General features: G+C 35.8%; 2 protein-coding genes across 3 annotated transcripts; both read right to left on the reverse strand.

Annotated features, from left to right (window-relative positions):
- Positions 1-1,773: 1,773 nt before the first annotated feature.
- Positions 1,774-5,229, reverse strand: LOC132128648 (uncharacterized). The gene is made up of 5 exons (XM_059540185.1): positions 5,216-5,229; positions 3,866-3,918; positions 3,434-3,784; positions 2,999-3,340; positions 1,774-2,747 (listed from the first exon to the last, which is right to left on the reverse strand). Exons 1-5 carry the CDS (start codon positions 5,227-5,229, stop codon positions 2,638-2,640), a joined length of 870 nt encoding a protein of 289 aa, XP_059396168.1. The 3' UTR covers positions 1,774-2,637.
- A 5,458-nt stretch (positions 5,230-10,687) lies between these two features.
- Positions 10,688-12,743, reverse strand: nitr2b (novel immune-type receptor 2b). 2 transcript variants are annotated; one of them, XM_059526448.1, is made up of 8 exons: positions 12,677-12,743; positions 12,513-12,549; positions 12,315-12,406; positions 11,883-12,230; positions 11,427-11,780; positions 11,235-11,345; positions 11,112-11,146; positions 10,688-11,011 (listed from the first exon to the last, which is right to left on the reverse strand). In XM_059526448.1, exons 3-8 carry the CDS (start codon positions 12,355-12,357, stop codon positions 10,922-10,924), a joined length of 981 nt encoding a protein of 326 aa, XP_059382431.1. In that variant the 5' UTR covers positions 12,358-12,406; positions 12,513-12,549; positions 12,677-12,743; the 3' UTR covers positions 10,688-10,921. The 2 variants fall into 2 exon arrangements, with proteins under 2 accessions (XP_059382431.1, XP_059382439.1); XM_059526456.1 differs by lacking the exon at positions 12,513-12,549 and having other exon boundaries at positions 12,677-12,741.
- Between the last annotated feature and the right edge of the window lie 1,501 nt (positions 12,744-14,244).

The following is a 14,244-nucleotide window of genomic DNA, read 5'->3' on the forward strand; positions in this document are numbered from 1 at the left end:
CCTCCCGTCTCCCTCCTTCCGCAGGTGATAGAATGGGTGAGAGAAACGAGATGTTCAGTACTGCTTGTAGCACCTCTTTGGAAGAACCAACCATGGTTCCCAGATTTGATGCAGTTAGCAGATGTTGCCCCGTGGCCGGTACCGTTGAGGAGGGACCTCCTCTCGCAGGCCAGGGGCTCGATTTGGCACCCTCAACCGGAGTTGTGGTCCCTCCATGTGTGGGCGCTCAACGGTTGCCCACTGATCTCACAGTGGGAGTGCTAAATACCATCACTCAGGCTAGAGTTCCGTCGACACGACGTCTGTATGCCTCGAAGTGGTCGGTGTTCTCCAGCTGGTGCACAGCTTGAGGTTATTCACCCCTTAGTTGTGAGGTGACGGAGGTCCTCTCCTTCCTACAGGAGCAGTTGGATAAGGGCAGAGCCCCATCCACGCTCAAAGTTTATGTGGCGGCCATCGCGGCGCTTTTTGAAACGGCGCTTGGTCAGTCAATAGGAAGGAATGATTTAGTCATCCGGTTCCTCAGAGGAGCTAGGAGTCTGAATCCTCCCAGACCTCCGTCAGTCCCTATGTGGGACCTCGCGGCGGTTTTGGAGGCCTTGAAGGGTTCCCCTTTTGAGCCTATCCAATCGGTTAGCCTTCAGCATCTGTCGTTCAAGACAGTATTCTTGTTGGCTCTCGCTTCGGTGAAGCATGTGGGTTATTTGCACGCACTCTCGGTGAGCCAGTCGTGCTTGGAGTTTGGGCCCAATGACTCAAGGGTCATACTCAAACCTAGGCACGGTTATGTGCCGAAATCCCTCAACACACCATTTTGGGCTCAGGTTATTGCCCTGTCTGCCGTGCCGGTGTCAGGAGAGGATAGAGACTCGAGTTTTCTTTGCCCTGTCAGGGTTTTAAGAGCTTATGTGTCTCGCTCTGCTGCCTTTCGGCAGACGGAGCAGCTGTTTGTCTCGTTCGGTGGACGTTCCAAGGGAATGGCTGTTTCGAGACAGACTCTATCCAGATGGATAGTTGACGCCATAGCGTTAGCTTACGCTTCCAAGGGCCTTCAGTGCCCGTTGGGCATCAGAGCACACTCCACAAGAGGCGTCGCCTCATCGTGGGCGTGGTCTACTGGGATCTCCTTGCAGGATATATGTATGGCAGCAGGTTGGGCCTCGCCGTCTACATTTATCAGGTTCTATAACCTGGAGGTTCCTGCCTTGCAAGCAAGGCTGCTGTCGGTATAGTCGAATCAGGGCCCTGAGGGGAATTCTGAGTTCACGAGCGCTATGTGCTGCCGACTGTTATATGGGCAGTATTGCGTAAGACCCGCATTGCCACATTGGTCAGGCCTTGCCTCGGCTGTGTGATGTCATATTGACGCATCTATGGATGCTGCTAGATATGGGACGGAGGGCTTTCCCCCTTTTCTGTCCTGGACTCTCTGTGAGTCCCTCAGGTGACTGTGCACTGTAAATCCTGGGCGTTGCTTCAGGTTTATTGGTGTGATCCCTGCGCGCACGGCGTTTTACATTGGGTTCCCGTAGCTCTCGAAAGAGAACGTACTCGGTTACTAAACGTAACCTCGGTTCTCTCTAGAAGAGCGAACGAGTACTGCGTTCTCTGCCGTGCGTACGATTCACTCTGGTTCGCTTCGGCGATTAAATAAATCAGGTGAGTCAGCCTTTTCGAGCTCCTTTTATAGGTTGGGCCACACTCGTTTCGGCGGGAAGTGGCAAGAAGGGCGCGAAAGCCACTCATACATTGTTACATTTTTAGGGTGGAAGATTACAAACACGTATGTACTGATATAACAGACCATGCATAATTTCACATATAATACCACTTATGCAAAAATACTTTTTAAATTACACATCCTACATTATGAAAAGGAATTTGTGCCATGTACTTTGAGATAAATCATCAGATTTGATATACAATCAAGAGTCAAAAACCTAATATACTGTAAAGTAAATAAACAGAGCACACATCTGTAGTTGGATTTCTGTTGTATTTAGATGGCCATGTGTACATGCTGCCAACTATATGTGAAACTCAGATAACATGTTAAAAATAAAATTACATATTACATTTAAAAGAAAAAACTGAAAATCTGGTTTGTATATTGTACACTGTTACAAAGCAGTACTGAAAATGTAAGAATGTTTTACCCATTAAACTTATGCAGCATTTAGCCATGAGCTAAAAACTGCTGTTTTTAATAGCCTTTAGCTATTATAGACTGTTTTTAGTATACATGCTGTATGTCACAAGAGAGTGTTCTTCACTAATCTTTACTTTGGTTTCGTTTGCCATGAAAGAACTGTGTGCCACATAACTCAGAATGTCTTCACCCTACAATAATGATGTAAAGGAAACAAAGATCAGATACTAAAATGTCGCATATAATGTAAAGTTGAGTCTTAAGAAGACAAATCAGCATAATCACTTGCATTAATAAACCTGACAGTAATTACATGATTTAAATAATTTGAAATCACAATCATAAATGTAAGCACTTACTTGACACTCTAGAGATTTGTTGATTATGGATGAATAAAAAAGTCATTAAAAAGCAATCAAATATAATATATTTGTAGTGTCAATTATTGCATTTTATATAAAATATAATTCTATTATTGTGTGCCAAAATTAAACCTTACCTTTCTTTGGATCCTGACATAGTTTTATGGCCAGAAAAACAGTTAAAGTCAAAAATAGGATGTTTAAAACAAGCAGGGCTGCATTCACATCAACACTCTCTGAAATTACCAAAAATTCAAGACATTGTTCAGAGAGCTTATATAGTAGATCAGTTCAGTGGTATTATTTATCCTAATATTTGAACAAAATGTTTCTCCTGAGTGAAAACATCAAGTATTTTTCCAAAAACCTTACTTCTAAAATTTAGTAAATAATTAAAAAAAATAATTTCTTAGATAACATCAAAACCAACATCTCAGCATTTTAAAACCAGTATTAAAACCAGTATTTTATTTAACCTTCATGTTACCTGTAACATTTAGTTTGGTTCCTTTTCCAAACAGTATGTCTCCACATGCGGCCACAGCACAGTAATAAATTCCAGCATCAGATTGACTGACATTTCTCTTGAAGAGACTGTAGACACAGCTCTGTGTTTGAGACTCAGTGCTGTTCTCACACTGACCATTTCTCTCTCCTTTTGTGTAAAGCACTCCCTGAGATTCTCCTGAGCTTTGTCTGAACCAGTAGACATTGTGTTCTTCTGCACAACTCTCAGTGAAGATGCTGCACTGCAAACTCACAGAATCCCCTGGATGAAGCGTGTCTATCAAAGACTGTTGAAGAGTTGTGTTTCTACCCATGGCTGCATCTAAAAAAGGGACATCAGAGACAAATAGTAAGTACAAGAAAAATCAGACACAACAAACCAATCAAAGCTTCATTATCAAGCAAGAAAACTTACCTCTGACAAGTAATCTGGATCCTGCACCCATTCTGATGATGTTATATGCCGAGACTACACAGAAGTACGTTGCTGTGTCTGAAGGATTTACATTTAAAATGGTCAGATTGAAATGATCATTTTCTTTAATAACATAAAAACGATTTGTTTTCTCAAAGTCCTTATTCCAACTGGGTGGTTGATATAAATATAAAGAGACAATTTGTAAGGATTTTCCATCAGCCGTCTGTTTAAACCATGCTTTTGTCACTTGCAGAACATTTGAAAATGTGCAAGTAAAGTTCACATCCTCTCCAGCTCGAACTATTTTTACATTATTCTCCTGAACAACATCCAAATCAGAGGAGCAGACTGCAAAATTTAAAAGGTACATTTAGTGTTATGTAGTGATAGATTGTTGTAAAGTATAAAAGTATAAAATAGTGCATTTACCTATCACTAAGAACCAAAAAATTAAATATCTTATGATCAGCAGTCTTCCAAAATTCCCCTGAAAAATAAATAAATAAATAAATAAGTAAATAACAGCATCTCCGCCTCCCCAAAAAATAAATAAATATATATATATATATATATATATATATATATATATATATATATATATATATATATATATATATATATATATGTATATATATTTTCACACCAACTAATAGAGATTAGTAAACTGTCCATACCATGTCTCCTTCAATCTCGACTTCAGTCAAATAAGATGCATATACACTTCTGTCTTATTTATTCAGTCCTTTAAGAGCTGATTGGTCACTTGGGTTTGCATTGAGCTGAAACAACTTGTGTGATAGCAGCCAATCAGTTTATGTCATGAAGTTTTCAATGTTGCACTTTTGTTTCTTTGACAAGTCAATATCCAAATGTAAAATAAACTTAAAAAGACAATTCTAATTTGAATCTTAAAAGTTATTTGTTTTGCTATTTGTATTTACAAGTTAACCACTGTTTCCTGATACATCCTGTATTGCTTTAAAGCAGATTTATTGAAAATCACAGACCAAAGTTACATTGTAACTAAATATCATGACAGCTAATTTTAGCATTATAAAGTTAGTTGCATTATAAAATTGTCAGATGGGTCAGATCTTAGTGTTAGTGAGTATGTCACTTTATAGTTTGCACTGAGACTTGTTTGTATTTTCACACCTCTTGATGCATCAGACCACAGGTTAAAACCCAGCTATCCTTTCATTACCAAAAAAAGAAAAAAAGGGGGTTATGTACTATACACAGCTGACATCTGATAAACTGCCTATAATTAAAACTACAGGTATACATAAAGTTTACATCTTTACATACATATGCAGCCAGGGCTTGATTATTTGGTTTGTATCATAAGAATTTTCAGAATCATGACTTTCATGATCTTTTATAGCTGGGATCACTCCAGCTGTCAGTATCTAGTCAAGTTAAGTCACCTTTATTTATATAGCACTTTAAACAAAATACATTGCGTCAAAGCAACTGAACAACATTAATTAGGAAAACAGTTTGTCAGTAATGCAAAATGACAGTTAAAGGCAGTTCATCATTGAATTCAGTGATGTCATCTCAGTTCAGTTTAAATAGTGTCTGTGCAATAATTTGCAATCAAGTCAACGATAGCGCTGTAAATCAAGTGATGTGCAAATCCAGTGTCAACTGGACCTTGTTTATAAAATGTTCATCAACAAGCACACTTGCAAAACAAACTGCATCCACTGTTCACGTAACGCTGGGTTCTTTGGGAAGCCGAACAAGGTTATCTTTCCCTTACATCCAAAAACACACTTCTTTGGAGACATTCTTGCTCTCGCTTTGGTCAATGTGTGCGCGGGCGCGCTCTTACAGAAGTGCCCATAAAAGGATTTCCACCTTTTAAGACGTCATGAAGAGCCATGCTTGAAAATAACTTTCTGAAACTTGTACAAACCTGGAGGGAGTGCATTTAGAACCGAAATACTGCATTCTACATCCAAATATTATTATATTATTATTATTTTATTTTTTTACTTTACTTAACACTGTAAATAACTCAACATGCTTGAAATAGGATTAGACCCCCCCCCCCAACCTTTAAATATTGAAATTATATTCAGAAGGGTTTAGTAGAAGTGCACATGATGCATGTTTATGAATTATTATTAATAATAATTAAATGATTATTATAAATACGTCTCTCTTGTCCTCATACATTTCATAAATTAATTAATTAACCATGAGAACCAGTGCTTTGTGCTTTTCTTTAGGCCTTAAAGTCATTAAATTAGAAGTTTATGAGGCACAGATCTATAATTCAGCACCAAGGACAGAGATTCAATTCAATTCAATTCAAGTTTATTTCTATAGTGCTTTTAACAATGCAAATCGTTGAAAAGCAGCTTTGAAGATAATGAAACATTCAACATTATATTTTGTAAAAACGTATCATGTGGTGACAGGCAGAAAATATAATCAATAATTTAACACTGCCATACGACATGACCTAAAAAATTATTTTTTATATTTGGATTGTATTACAGTGTATTTCCAAAGTATAGTGTTAACATTGAATCTAGACAGATATGTGTTTTTATAAAATAATAAATAAATAAATACATGCATGTACATATATTATTAAATAAAATAGAAATAAATATTTTTTATGAATTCTAGGAGTCAATCAATCAATTCTCTCTCTCTCTCTCTCTCTCTCACACACACACAAACACACACAGACACACACACACACACACACACACACACACACACGTTTACTTTCAAGAGATTCGAAAGAGAGGAATTAAATTCATGAACATATCAAGCTGTTCATTATTCCGATGTACAAAGGTTTTTGCATATTTCACTTTCCATGCACCTGTATGTGTGACACATGCACAACATGGCTTCCTGCCCACAAGATTAGCCTCTGTCTGTTTGCACCACACTTTGAATTGAAACCACAGAAACAACTTTCAAATGGCCAACCACTGAACATTGCTTCCCTTTGGCAGAAAAAATAAATAAAAAATGTTATTGCTTGCAGTTGGTCTAAAAATATAAATAATAATAATAATAATAATAATAATAATAATAATAATTCAAAACAAATAATAATTACGAGAAAATGATAACCTAAAATATATAATCCTGCAAACAAAAATATTTATCCATTAAATGTCTTAATATATCAGCACCTTTACTTTTACTCATTCTTGTTAGTGTGAGTTTGTTTATTTATTTATTTATTTTTGCTGGTTCCAATTCCAGATTTATTTAAGAGAAGACAGGGGTGTACATGTGAATTGTGATTTAACCCATGTTGACAATAGAAGAAAGCAGAGGAACTAAAGAGTGTGCCCCAATGTGCATACCATTCATCCTACATGTGTGATATATCTGTGTGAAATTAATAATTTTCAATAATTTTTAGGGCCGATAGGGTGAATAGTATGAACATTTGGAAGTCTAAGGATATTTACCTATAACATATTTTGTTCCAGACTCTAAGCAATTCACAGCTATGTCTTGTTGAAATAATAATATAAAGTATACTATTTGAAAATTCAGACAAAATACATTTAATTCCTCTGGTTAGTGTTTTTCTAACTCCACTAGAGGGCGCCCTTGTTTGTTTGAGTCAGTTTCCAATATGGATTAAGATATACTACTTAGAATTCAATGACATTTTTAGTGTTTTAGGAAATAGCACAGTTATATTGTGGTGCATATATACATGATTTTTCTTTGCTGTCTTGATGTCCTTGCATCTCAACTCTGTTAAGAAAAATAAGACACACTAGTATTTCATTATTATAATTTTTTAATCGCATGACCAACATCAACAGATAGAGCTTGATATATACAAACAACTACATCTTTCTATTTTCTTTTTGTCACAATCCATTTTTTCTTTTTTTATATAAATATTTCTCTATTAGAAACTCCAAACTGGTTGGCACCAGTGCACCAAGATATCCACATTTATGCATTTAGCTGATGCTTTTATCCAAAGCAACTTACAGTGCCTTCAGGCTATTTTTTATTTTATTTTAATCAGTTTGTGTGTTCCCTGGGAATTGAACTCAGGACCTTTTTCACTGCTAATGCAATACTCAACCACTGAGCCACAGGAACACAGATTTAGCGCCATTGCTCTTGGGTTCACAGACCTCTTCCCCGATTATGTCCCCATTGGTTGAGACAGTGAGCATAAAATACACTGTACATAATACACATTCTCTGATTAATCTGAGGGGAAACCCCACCAAGTGTTTTTGCACTGGAGCCCAAACAATCCTAGTTATGCAGTGGAATACACTCTGAGCTTTAAGCTATTAATAGCACAAAACATAGACTCCTCCACAAAGTCAGCATAAGCCAATGAAAAACACGTGACGCCAACTAGAGCACCAGTCAGAAGAGAAAAGACAAAGTACATAATTTCCTGTAGAGTGACTGACAGGAAGAAGCTGCTCAGTCAGAATTAGAACTGCTTTGGTGAACATCAGCAGAGAAACATTTATCCTTTGACATGATTTTCAGCACTGAATACATTGTAATTCTAAAACATTATGAATTTGCAACAGAAATTACGATAGATAGATAGATAGATAGATAGATAGATAGATAGATAGATAGATAGATAGATAGATAGATAGATAGATAGATAGATAGATAGATAGATAGATAGATAGATAGATAGATAGATAGATAGATAGATAGATAGATAGATAGATTTTTCAAACATGTAGAGGGAACACTGTAACTATTTTTCATGCATGAATTTGCCTATTAAATAATCCACTACACTGAGATGTTTACTTTCTGGGTCAGATGTTTTGTGCACCTTTGTTCTTCTGTTCATGTACCTTTTCATGCATGATTGAGCACAGTGTGGTTTGAACATTTTCCGACCACAGGACTGACCCACTGATGTGTTTCACACCTCTCTCTGAATCAAAAATTACACATGTACCTTTGCTCAAATGGTAATTACTTTACCTTGCTTTGGTAAAGGATTTTGATGATTAATGCATGGTGACAAAAAACATAGACATAGTAGGGGTGCTCCTTTTGATCGGCTACCGATCACAATCTGCCGATAATCGCTTTGGGGTGACTGATCGGCGGTCTCTAAAAAGGCCGATCTCATAAAACTGATCTCAAGCTGATGACGCGTCTGCCGTGAGAGGTTTGGCATGACATGCAGCAGCACCGAATCAGTCTCTGTCCAGCAATGGGTGAAATAATTATAATGCAGGTTCAATTCATATTTCTTCATTAAATAACTGAAAAAGTAATTTGAAAAGGTTTCTGTGAGCCAGAATTTCCCAAACAGCGAGAGTTAATCACCGCGTGCCCTCTTTTTATCTCAAAATGCAAATGGCTTTAAGTCACATCGCGTCTGCTCTATAAGCGAGCTGCATGCTGCACAGTCGACACAGGAATCGTCACTTTCACTATCGAGGCAGATGTCGCATCGTCACTAAAGTATAAATTGATATATTTCCCCTTTTTAATTCTTGCCAGTGTTAAAACCATTCAATGCTCACGCGCTTTTCTGAAGACCGTGCGTTCATGCACACTTGCAGGACTTTACACATTACAACATTTGCAAGGCGCATGTGGTGCATTTTTTCCGCGCTCATGTTAATGTATTAAGGTGTTCACACTGCACACACGGTTGCGGTCTGGCAGTGCGTTTAAGGAGCGGTGCGTCAGCACAAGGGAGACGCGCTGCAAAGCACGCGCTGAATTAAAGTAACAGCGCATTGTTTGCGGTAAATATAAGCATGCATTGACGCAAAATTATAGTAATTACACAATTAATGAATATAATTAAAGTCTACTGTGTTTCACAGCCAACACGTAGGCAAGTTTTTTTTTTTAGCTAGGTTTAAAGGAAAAGAGCACTTTTAGATAAACAAGGCAATGATTTTAAAGTTCTTAAAGTTCTTCATTAGAGTTCTTTGTGAAACGCAGGATTGCTAGTAATAAAGATTTAAATGCAAAAGAAAGGCAATAGAGCTGACGGTTTCTATCGTTAGTAAGTTTTAATGTAGAATGTTTGTGATAATGTTAGAAAAGTAGTTTAAATGTTTTGATTAGAAACGTAATATATAAATCTAAAAGTTAATGCAAAAGTGAAACACACTGAACCATTGATGAAAGATTTTATTACTGTACTGTGTTGAAAAAACATTTTAAGTAACCATGTTTGGATCGAAATAATATAATAATTTGTGGTAAACAGCCATGGATCAGGGGCAGACTCCTGTGTGAAAGCGCAGTCCGTGCTGCTTCTGTACAACACATGAACTACATACACATGCACTGCAAACAGAGTGTGTGTGAACCTCATATGCAACTCACAAAATCAGGCTTGCACTGTGTAAGCTATTATGCAACAATTACACGATTGTAAAAACAAAAATACAGTGCGAAACAAACATTTAGGTGACAAATGTATTTTTGAAAAAAAAAAAAATCTTCTAAGTAGTATAAATAGCATCTAACTAATATTTTTGCAAAGAAAATATTTTTACATAGTGCTGTTTTTACATAGTGTAAACAGAATATATCGCTATCTGCACTTAGCATAAATAGCATGAAACTAAATATATTGCTGTCAGTTAGTGTAAATTGAATTCATCACTGCAAAAGTTTAGTTTATTTATTGTAATCATTACAAAAAAGTTAATTATGTGTTTTGTTTTTGATTCATTGACCACAAGGCTATCGACCTATAGGTCAATAAATATGTATCTCAAACATTGTTTAATGTTCCTGTGAAAATATTGCTTATGCTACATTCTAGACACATGAGAAGTATACTGTATTTTGACTTATTAATGAATTCATGTTGTTGTCATGAGTAAACATCATAAGTATGTGTTAGAAGTGGTACATTGTTATCTAAATACCATATTAAATAATGCCAAAATGGTCCCGATTATCAAATTTCAGTACCACGGACAGGGATTTCAACTTCTCCACCTCTTCTCAGCCTAATACATTTTCATACAAATCAATAAATCTAAATATATGTACACACACACACACACACACACACACACACACACACACACACACACACACACACACACACACACACACACACACACACACACACACATATATATATATATATACATACATACATACATACATATATGTACACTGATATGCTGTGTTGATACAGGAATCCAACAAACAGGGTTCCATGAAGGTCATATAAAATGACAGTTCAGTTTATTTGATAGAATAATTTAACTTTTTTTTTTTTCAGAAACAATTTATCTCTCAGAAATTTGTAGTAAATTTTTATAATTAGGTAATAGAAACAGCAAGTAAAATGCTTTTGAATGTGAAATTTTTAAGTATTAAAAACATAATTTTACCACTGTAGTAATCTAATAGCACTTGAGTAATCATTATCAATTAAAGCACTTTTTGTAAACAACAGAGAATTTATTTCTAGTAAAATGCATAGATTTCTCATGTGCAAATATTCAATTATCTTGTATGCTTTTCTCTGGGTCTTCTGGCGCTGGACTTCTGTTGAAAGCTCAAAGCAGCATAATTCAGTGCTTCTCTTTCTTCATCCTAAAACAGCAATTATGATACATTCAGTCAGATATATTGCCTATAAAGACAACATAAGCAATATATGGTTTAAAAGCACTTGAAATATTAAATTGCTTACCATTAAATGACCAATCTGAATATTCTGAGTCTTATCTTGAAAAACAATAAGAATAAGTGCACGTAACTCTGAAAGATGTGGGTTTTCTTACACATTAAAGAAATTTTATGCAGTAATTCCTACCTTTTTGTAGCTGCGTGTACAGCTGTGTGCACAGAAATATGATCACAATCACTGATAAACAGTTTAAAGTTCCTAAAATCAGGGCAATTATACTCCAAGGTTCCTGAAAACCTTAATTAAAAATGAAAGTTATTAAAAAAATAGCAACAAATCTTTGAGCAGACAGGATTTTTTTATAACTTAAATGGGCACCTGGCATGTCCGGTTTTCTTGCATCTCCAAACAGTATCTCTCCACATGCGGCCACAGCGCAGTAGTAAATCCCAGCATCAGAGAGACTGAGATTCCTCTTGGGCAGGCTGTAGATACATTTGTGTGCAGTAGAGTTCACATCAGATCTCCTCTCACATTGAGCGTTCCTGCGCTCCTGAGTGAATATAATTCCTGGAGGAGATTCTCCAGATTCACGTCTGAACCAGTAGACATTGTGTTCTCCTGCACAGCTCTGAGTGAGGACAGTGCACTGCAGCGCCACTGCAGAGTCTTCTGGATGCACTGGATCTGTGATAGGTGTCTTATGTTCAGACTGCATGTTCAGTTCTCTGTCTGACAAGAAAATAAACCACAACGACATGATGGCAATTTGACCAGACACAATATGCTACAATACATGTGCCATAGTAAAATGTAAATGAACATTCTGCTTACCTTTAACAATGAGATCAGTAGCTTCCTCAAATATGAACTGATATATAAATTTAGCACAATAGTATGTTGCAGTGTCTGATTCTTTTGCATTGGTAATGCTCAGATTAAAACTGCTATCATCTTTTGCTACAGAAAAGCGATTATGTTTGTCAAAGCCATTTTCAAACACGACAGCTAAAGCTTGATATGATGAAGCAATTGAAAGGGGTTTCTCTCCAGCTTTTTGTTTGACCCAAACAACAGTGGTTCTTAACTCTTTTGGATAAAAACAGGTGAAGGTAACTTTGTCTCCAGCTTGAACAATCTTCAGATGATTCTGAGCAGCTGCATCTACATTTTCTGAGCTGCCTACAATGTCATGGATGATAAAATGGTTAGTATTGCTTGCTGTTGAATTGCTTAATTATGCAGTACAGGCATATAAATACTTACATTTTAAAAGGTAAAGCAAAAGGATGAAAAAATGATTAATCATTTTTTGAAGATTCTAAATGGGTTGATTCAGAACATCTAGGGTGACTCATCTAGAAAAAAAATAACAATAGTAAAAAAAAGATTTTTTTTTATTTTATTTACTTTATTTATTTGAGTAAAACAGCTTATTTTAGATTTTACTAATTTTAAAGTTACCTGACAGCAGATTTACATTGAGTGGATTAGAAATATCCTTTTAAACAAATGTTTTAATACAGGACTACATATCATTCGTGCATATGTGTTAAAAATGTTGCTTTTTAAAGCTGATTTTACAAAACAGAAGAAAAAAACAGGCTCTATTTTAAATCTGTACTTACAAACTTAATTTAAGATCAAGGTTGGTTTTCACGCAGAGTCTGTTACAGATTTATCTTCCTTCTCAACACAGCCCAAAAGAGAAAGACACACAGAGACTCGCCTTTTTATACTGTACCTCCCTGTACAAAAGAAAATGTACATAATCCTATTGGCTGATTCACCATAATGTTCATCTTAATGGCATGTTCACAGTCATAGTTAAAGCAGATTTAAAGTTTTCTAGCAGACTGCCACATTTACAGCAGAATGCAAATTAAAAATGTACAAAATATTTATTGACATAAATGAATATATTAACTCACTCAAATATTTATGTTGATTTAAGCATGTGGATGGCATATATTATAGTGATATTGGATATGTTTGTTTGTTGCTTTTCAGCAGAAGATGTTGTATCTATATCAAATAATACTGTAATTCTGAAAGGTGTTTTGTGGAAACTTTTTTAACACAGCAGTTGGCTGTGAACATAACTGAAGTGTATGTTTTTCTTCCTTTCTGCTTTCACTCTTTGACCACAGCTGGAGGATTCTGCACCACTGTTATGCAACAACAGAAATTCATGACCAGAATTGAGGTCGGTACCAGTGTAAAACCTTGACCTTTAAACCCTAAAAGTGGGTTGTCTGTGCTTGCCTTGTTTAGCATTATAACATGATGTGCAGAATTATATTTAATCAAACTAAATAAAGTATTTGGACCATGAGGCCACTAAATTATGAAGAAAATAATGTGATATATACAGTATGGACAGAAGAAATTCTACATCATTCATTATTTGTCATTTATATTCTGCCTTTTCTCAGTTCATTATTATTAATTATTACTCATATCTGTTTGTTAGTCACATCAGGTATGACTTACTCTTTATCTGTGCATGTATTGAAGCATCTTCTCAATGTCCTATGAAAAAACAATTGCAAGTTTTTGGCAGTTGTTGAACTTGCTGTATAATTAGTTTCAGAAAAACAACAACAACAAAAGAAACGTGCATATAATGTAAAAGTGCAATGAAAATAATTTCCACTGAGAATGGTGTTTGTGGGCTGTCAATGAGAGTGGGAGGTAAGAAAAAAAGAATAGGGTGGCTAAAAAGACTAAAAATAAATAGATCACATGAGCTCCCTGATAAATAAATCATTGATTTATTCACTCATTTATAAACTCCTTTGCTTAAATAATTCAGTAATTCCTCCATCTTTTGTAAACAATTAAATTGCTAGTATTTTACACTGCTGTGGAACAGTGTCATTTATTTCTCTGATCCACAGCAACATTAGCAAAAGGATACAGCCGTAATAAAACTAGGTAAATTGTGTATTGTTCTAAAGATATTTACTAGAGTTAAGTACCTGACATTTTTAATCTGTTTTTGCTGAAGTCTCCCTTAACAAGTCTATAAGTACACTGAACAACTTCACACTTATTCAACTTCACAATATTTTTGTAGTTGGATTAAACATGTACCACACTGTATATTGAGGTGTCTCAGTTTGAATGAGAAAGGTGGAATTAAAGGGCACGGGTGAAACAAAATAAGGACTAGAGTATGTCGACCTGGTTCTTG

The sequence above is a fragment of the Carassius carassius genome, chromosome 3, assembly GCF_963082965.1.
Source record: "Carassius carassius chromosome 3, fCarCar2.1, whole genome shotgun sequence".
NCBI lineage: Eukaryota > Metazoa > Chordata > Actinopteri > Cypriniformes > Cyprinidae > Carassius > Carassius carassius.

Bases quoted from the DNA above. Each gene is read 5' to 3' on its own strand.
- LOC132128648 (XM_059540185.1), bottom strand. The intron at 3,785-3,865 runs GTAAATGCACTA...TAAATTTTGCAG, and splicing joins TTTTTGGTTCTTAGTGATAG to TCTGCTCCTCTGATTTGGAT. The intron at 2,748-2,998 runs GTAACATGAAGG...TGGTAATTTCAG, and splicing joins AACCAAACTAAATGTTACAG to AGAGTGTTGATGTGAATGCA.
- nitr2b (XM_059526448.1), bottom strand. From the start codon at position 12,357: ATGATTAATCATTTTTTCATCCTTTTGCTTTACCTTTTAAAAT. The intron at 11,346-11,426 runs GTGCCCATTTAA...TTTTTAATTAAG, and splicing joins AAGAAAACCGGACATGCCAG to GTTTTCAGGAACCTTGGAGT. The intron at 11,147-11,234 runs GTAGGAATTACT...TTGTTTTTCAAG, and splicing joins GTACACGCAGCTACAAAAAG to ATAAGACTCAGAATATTCAG.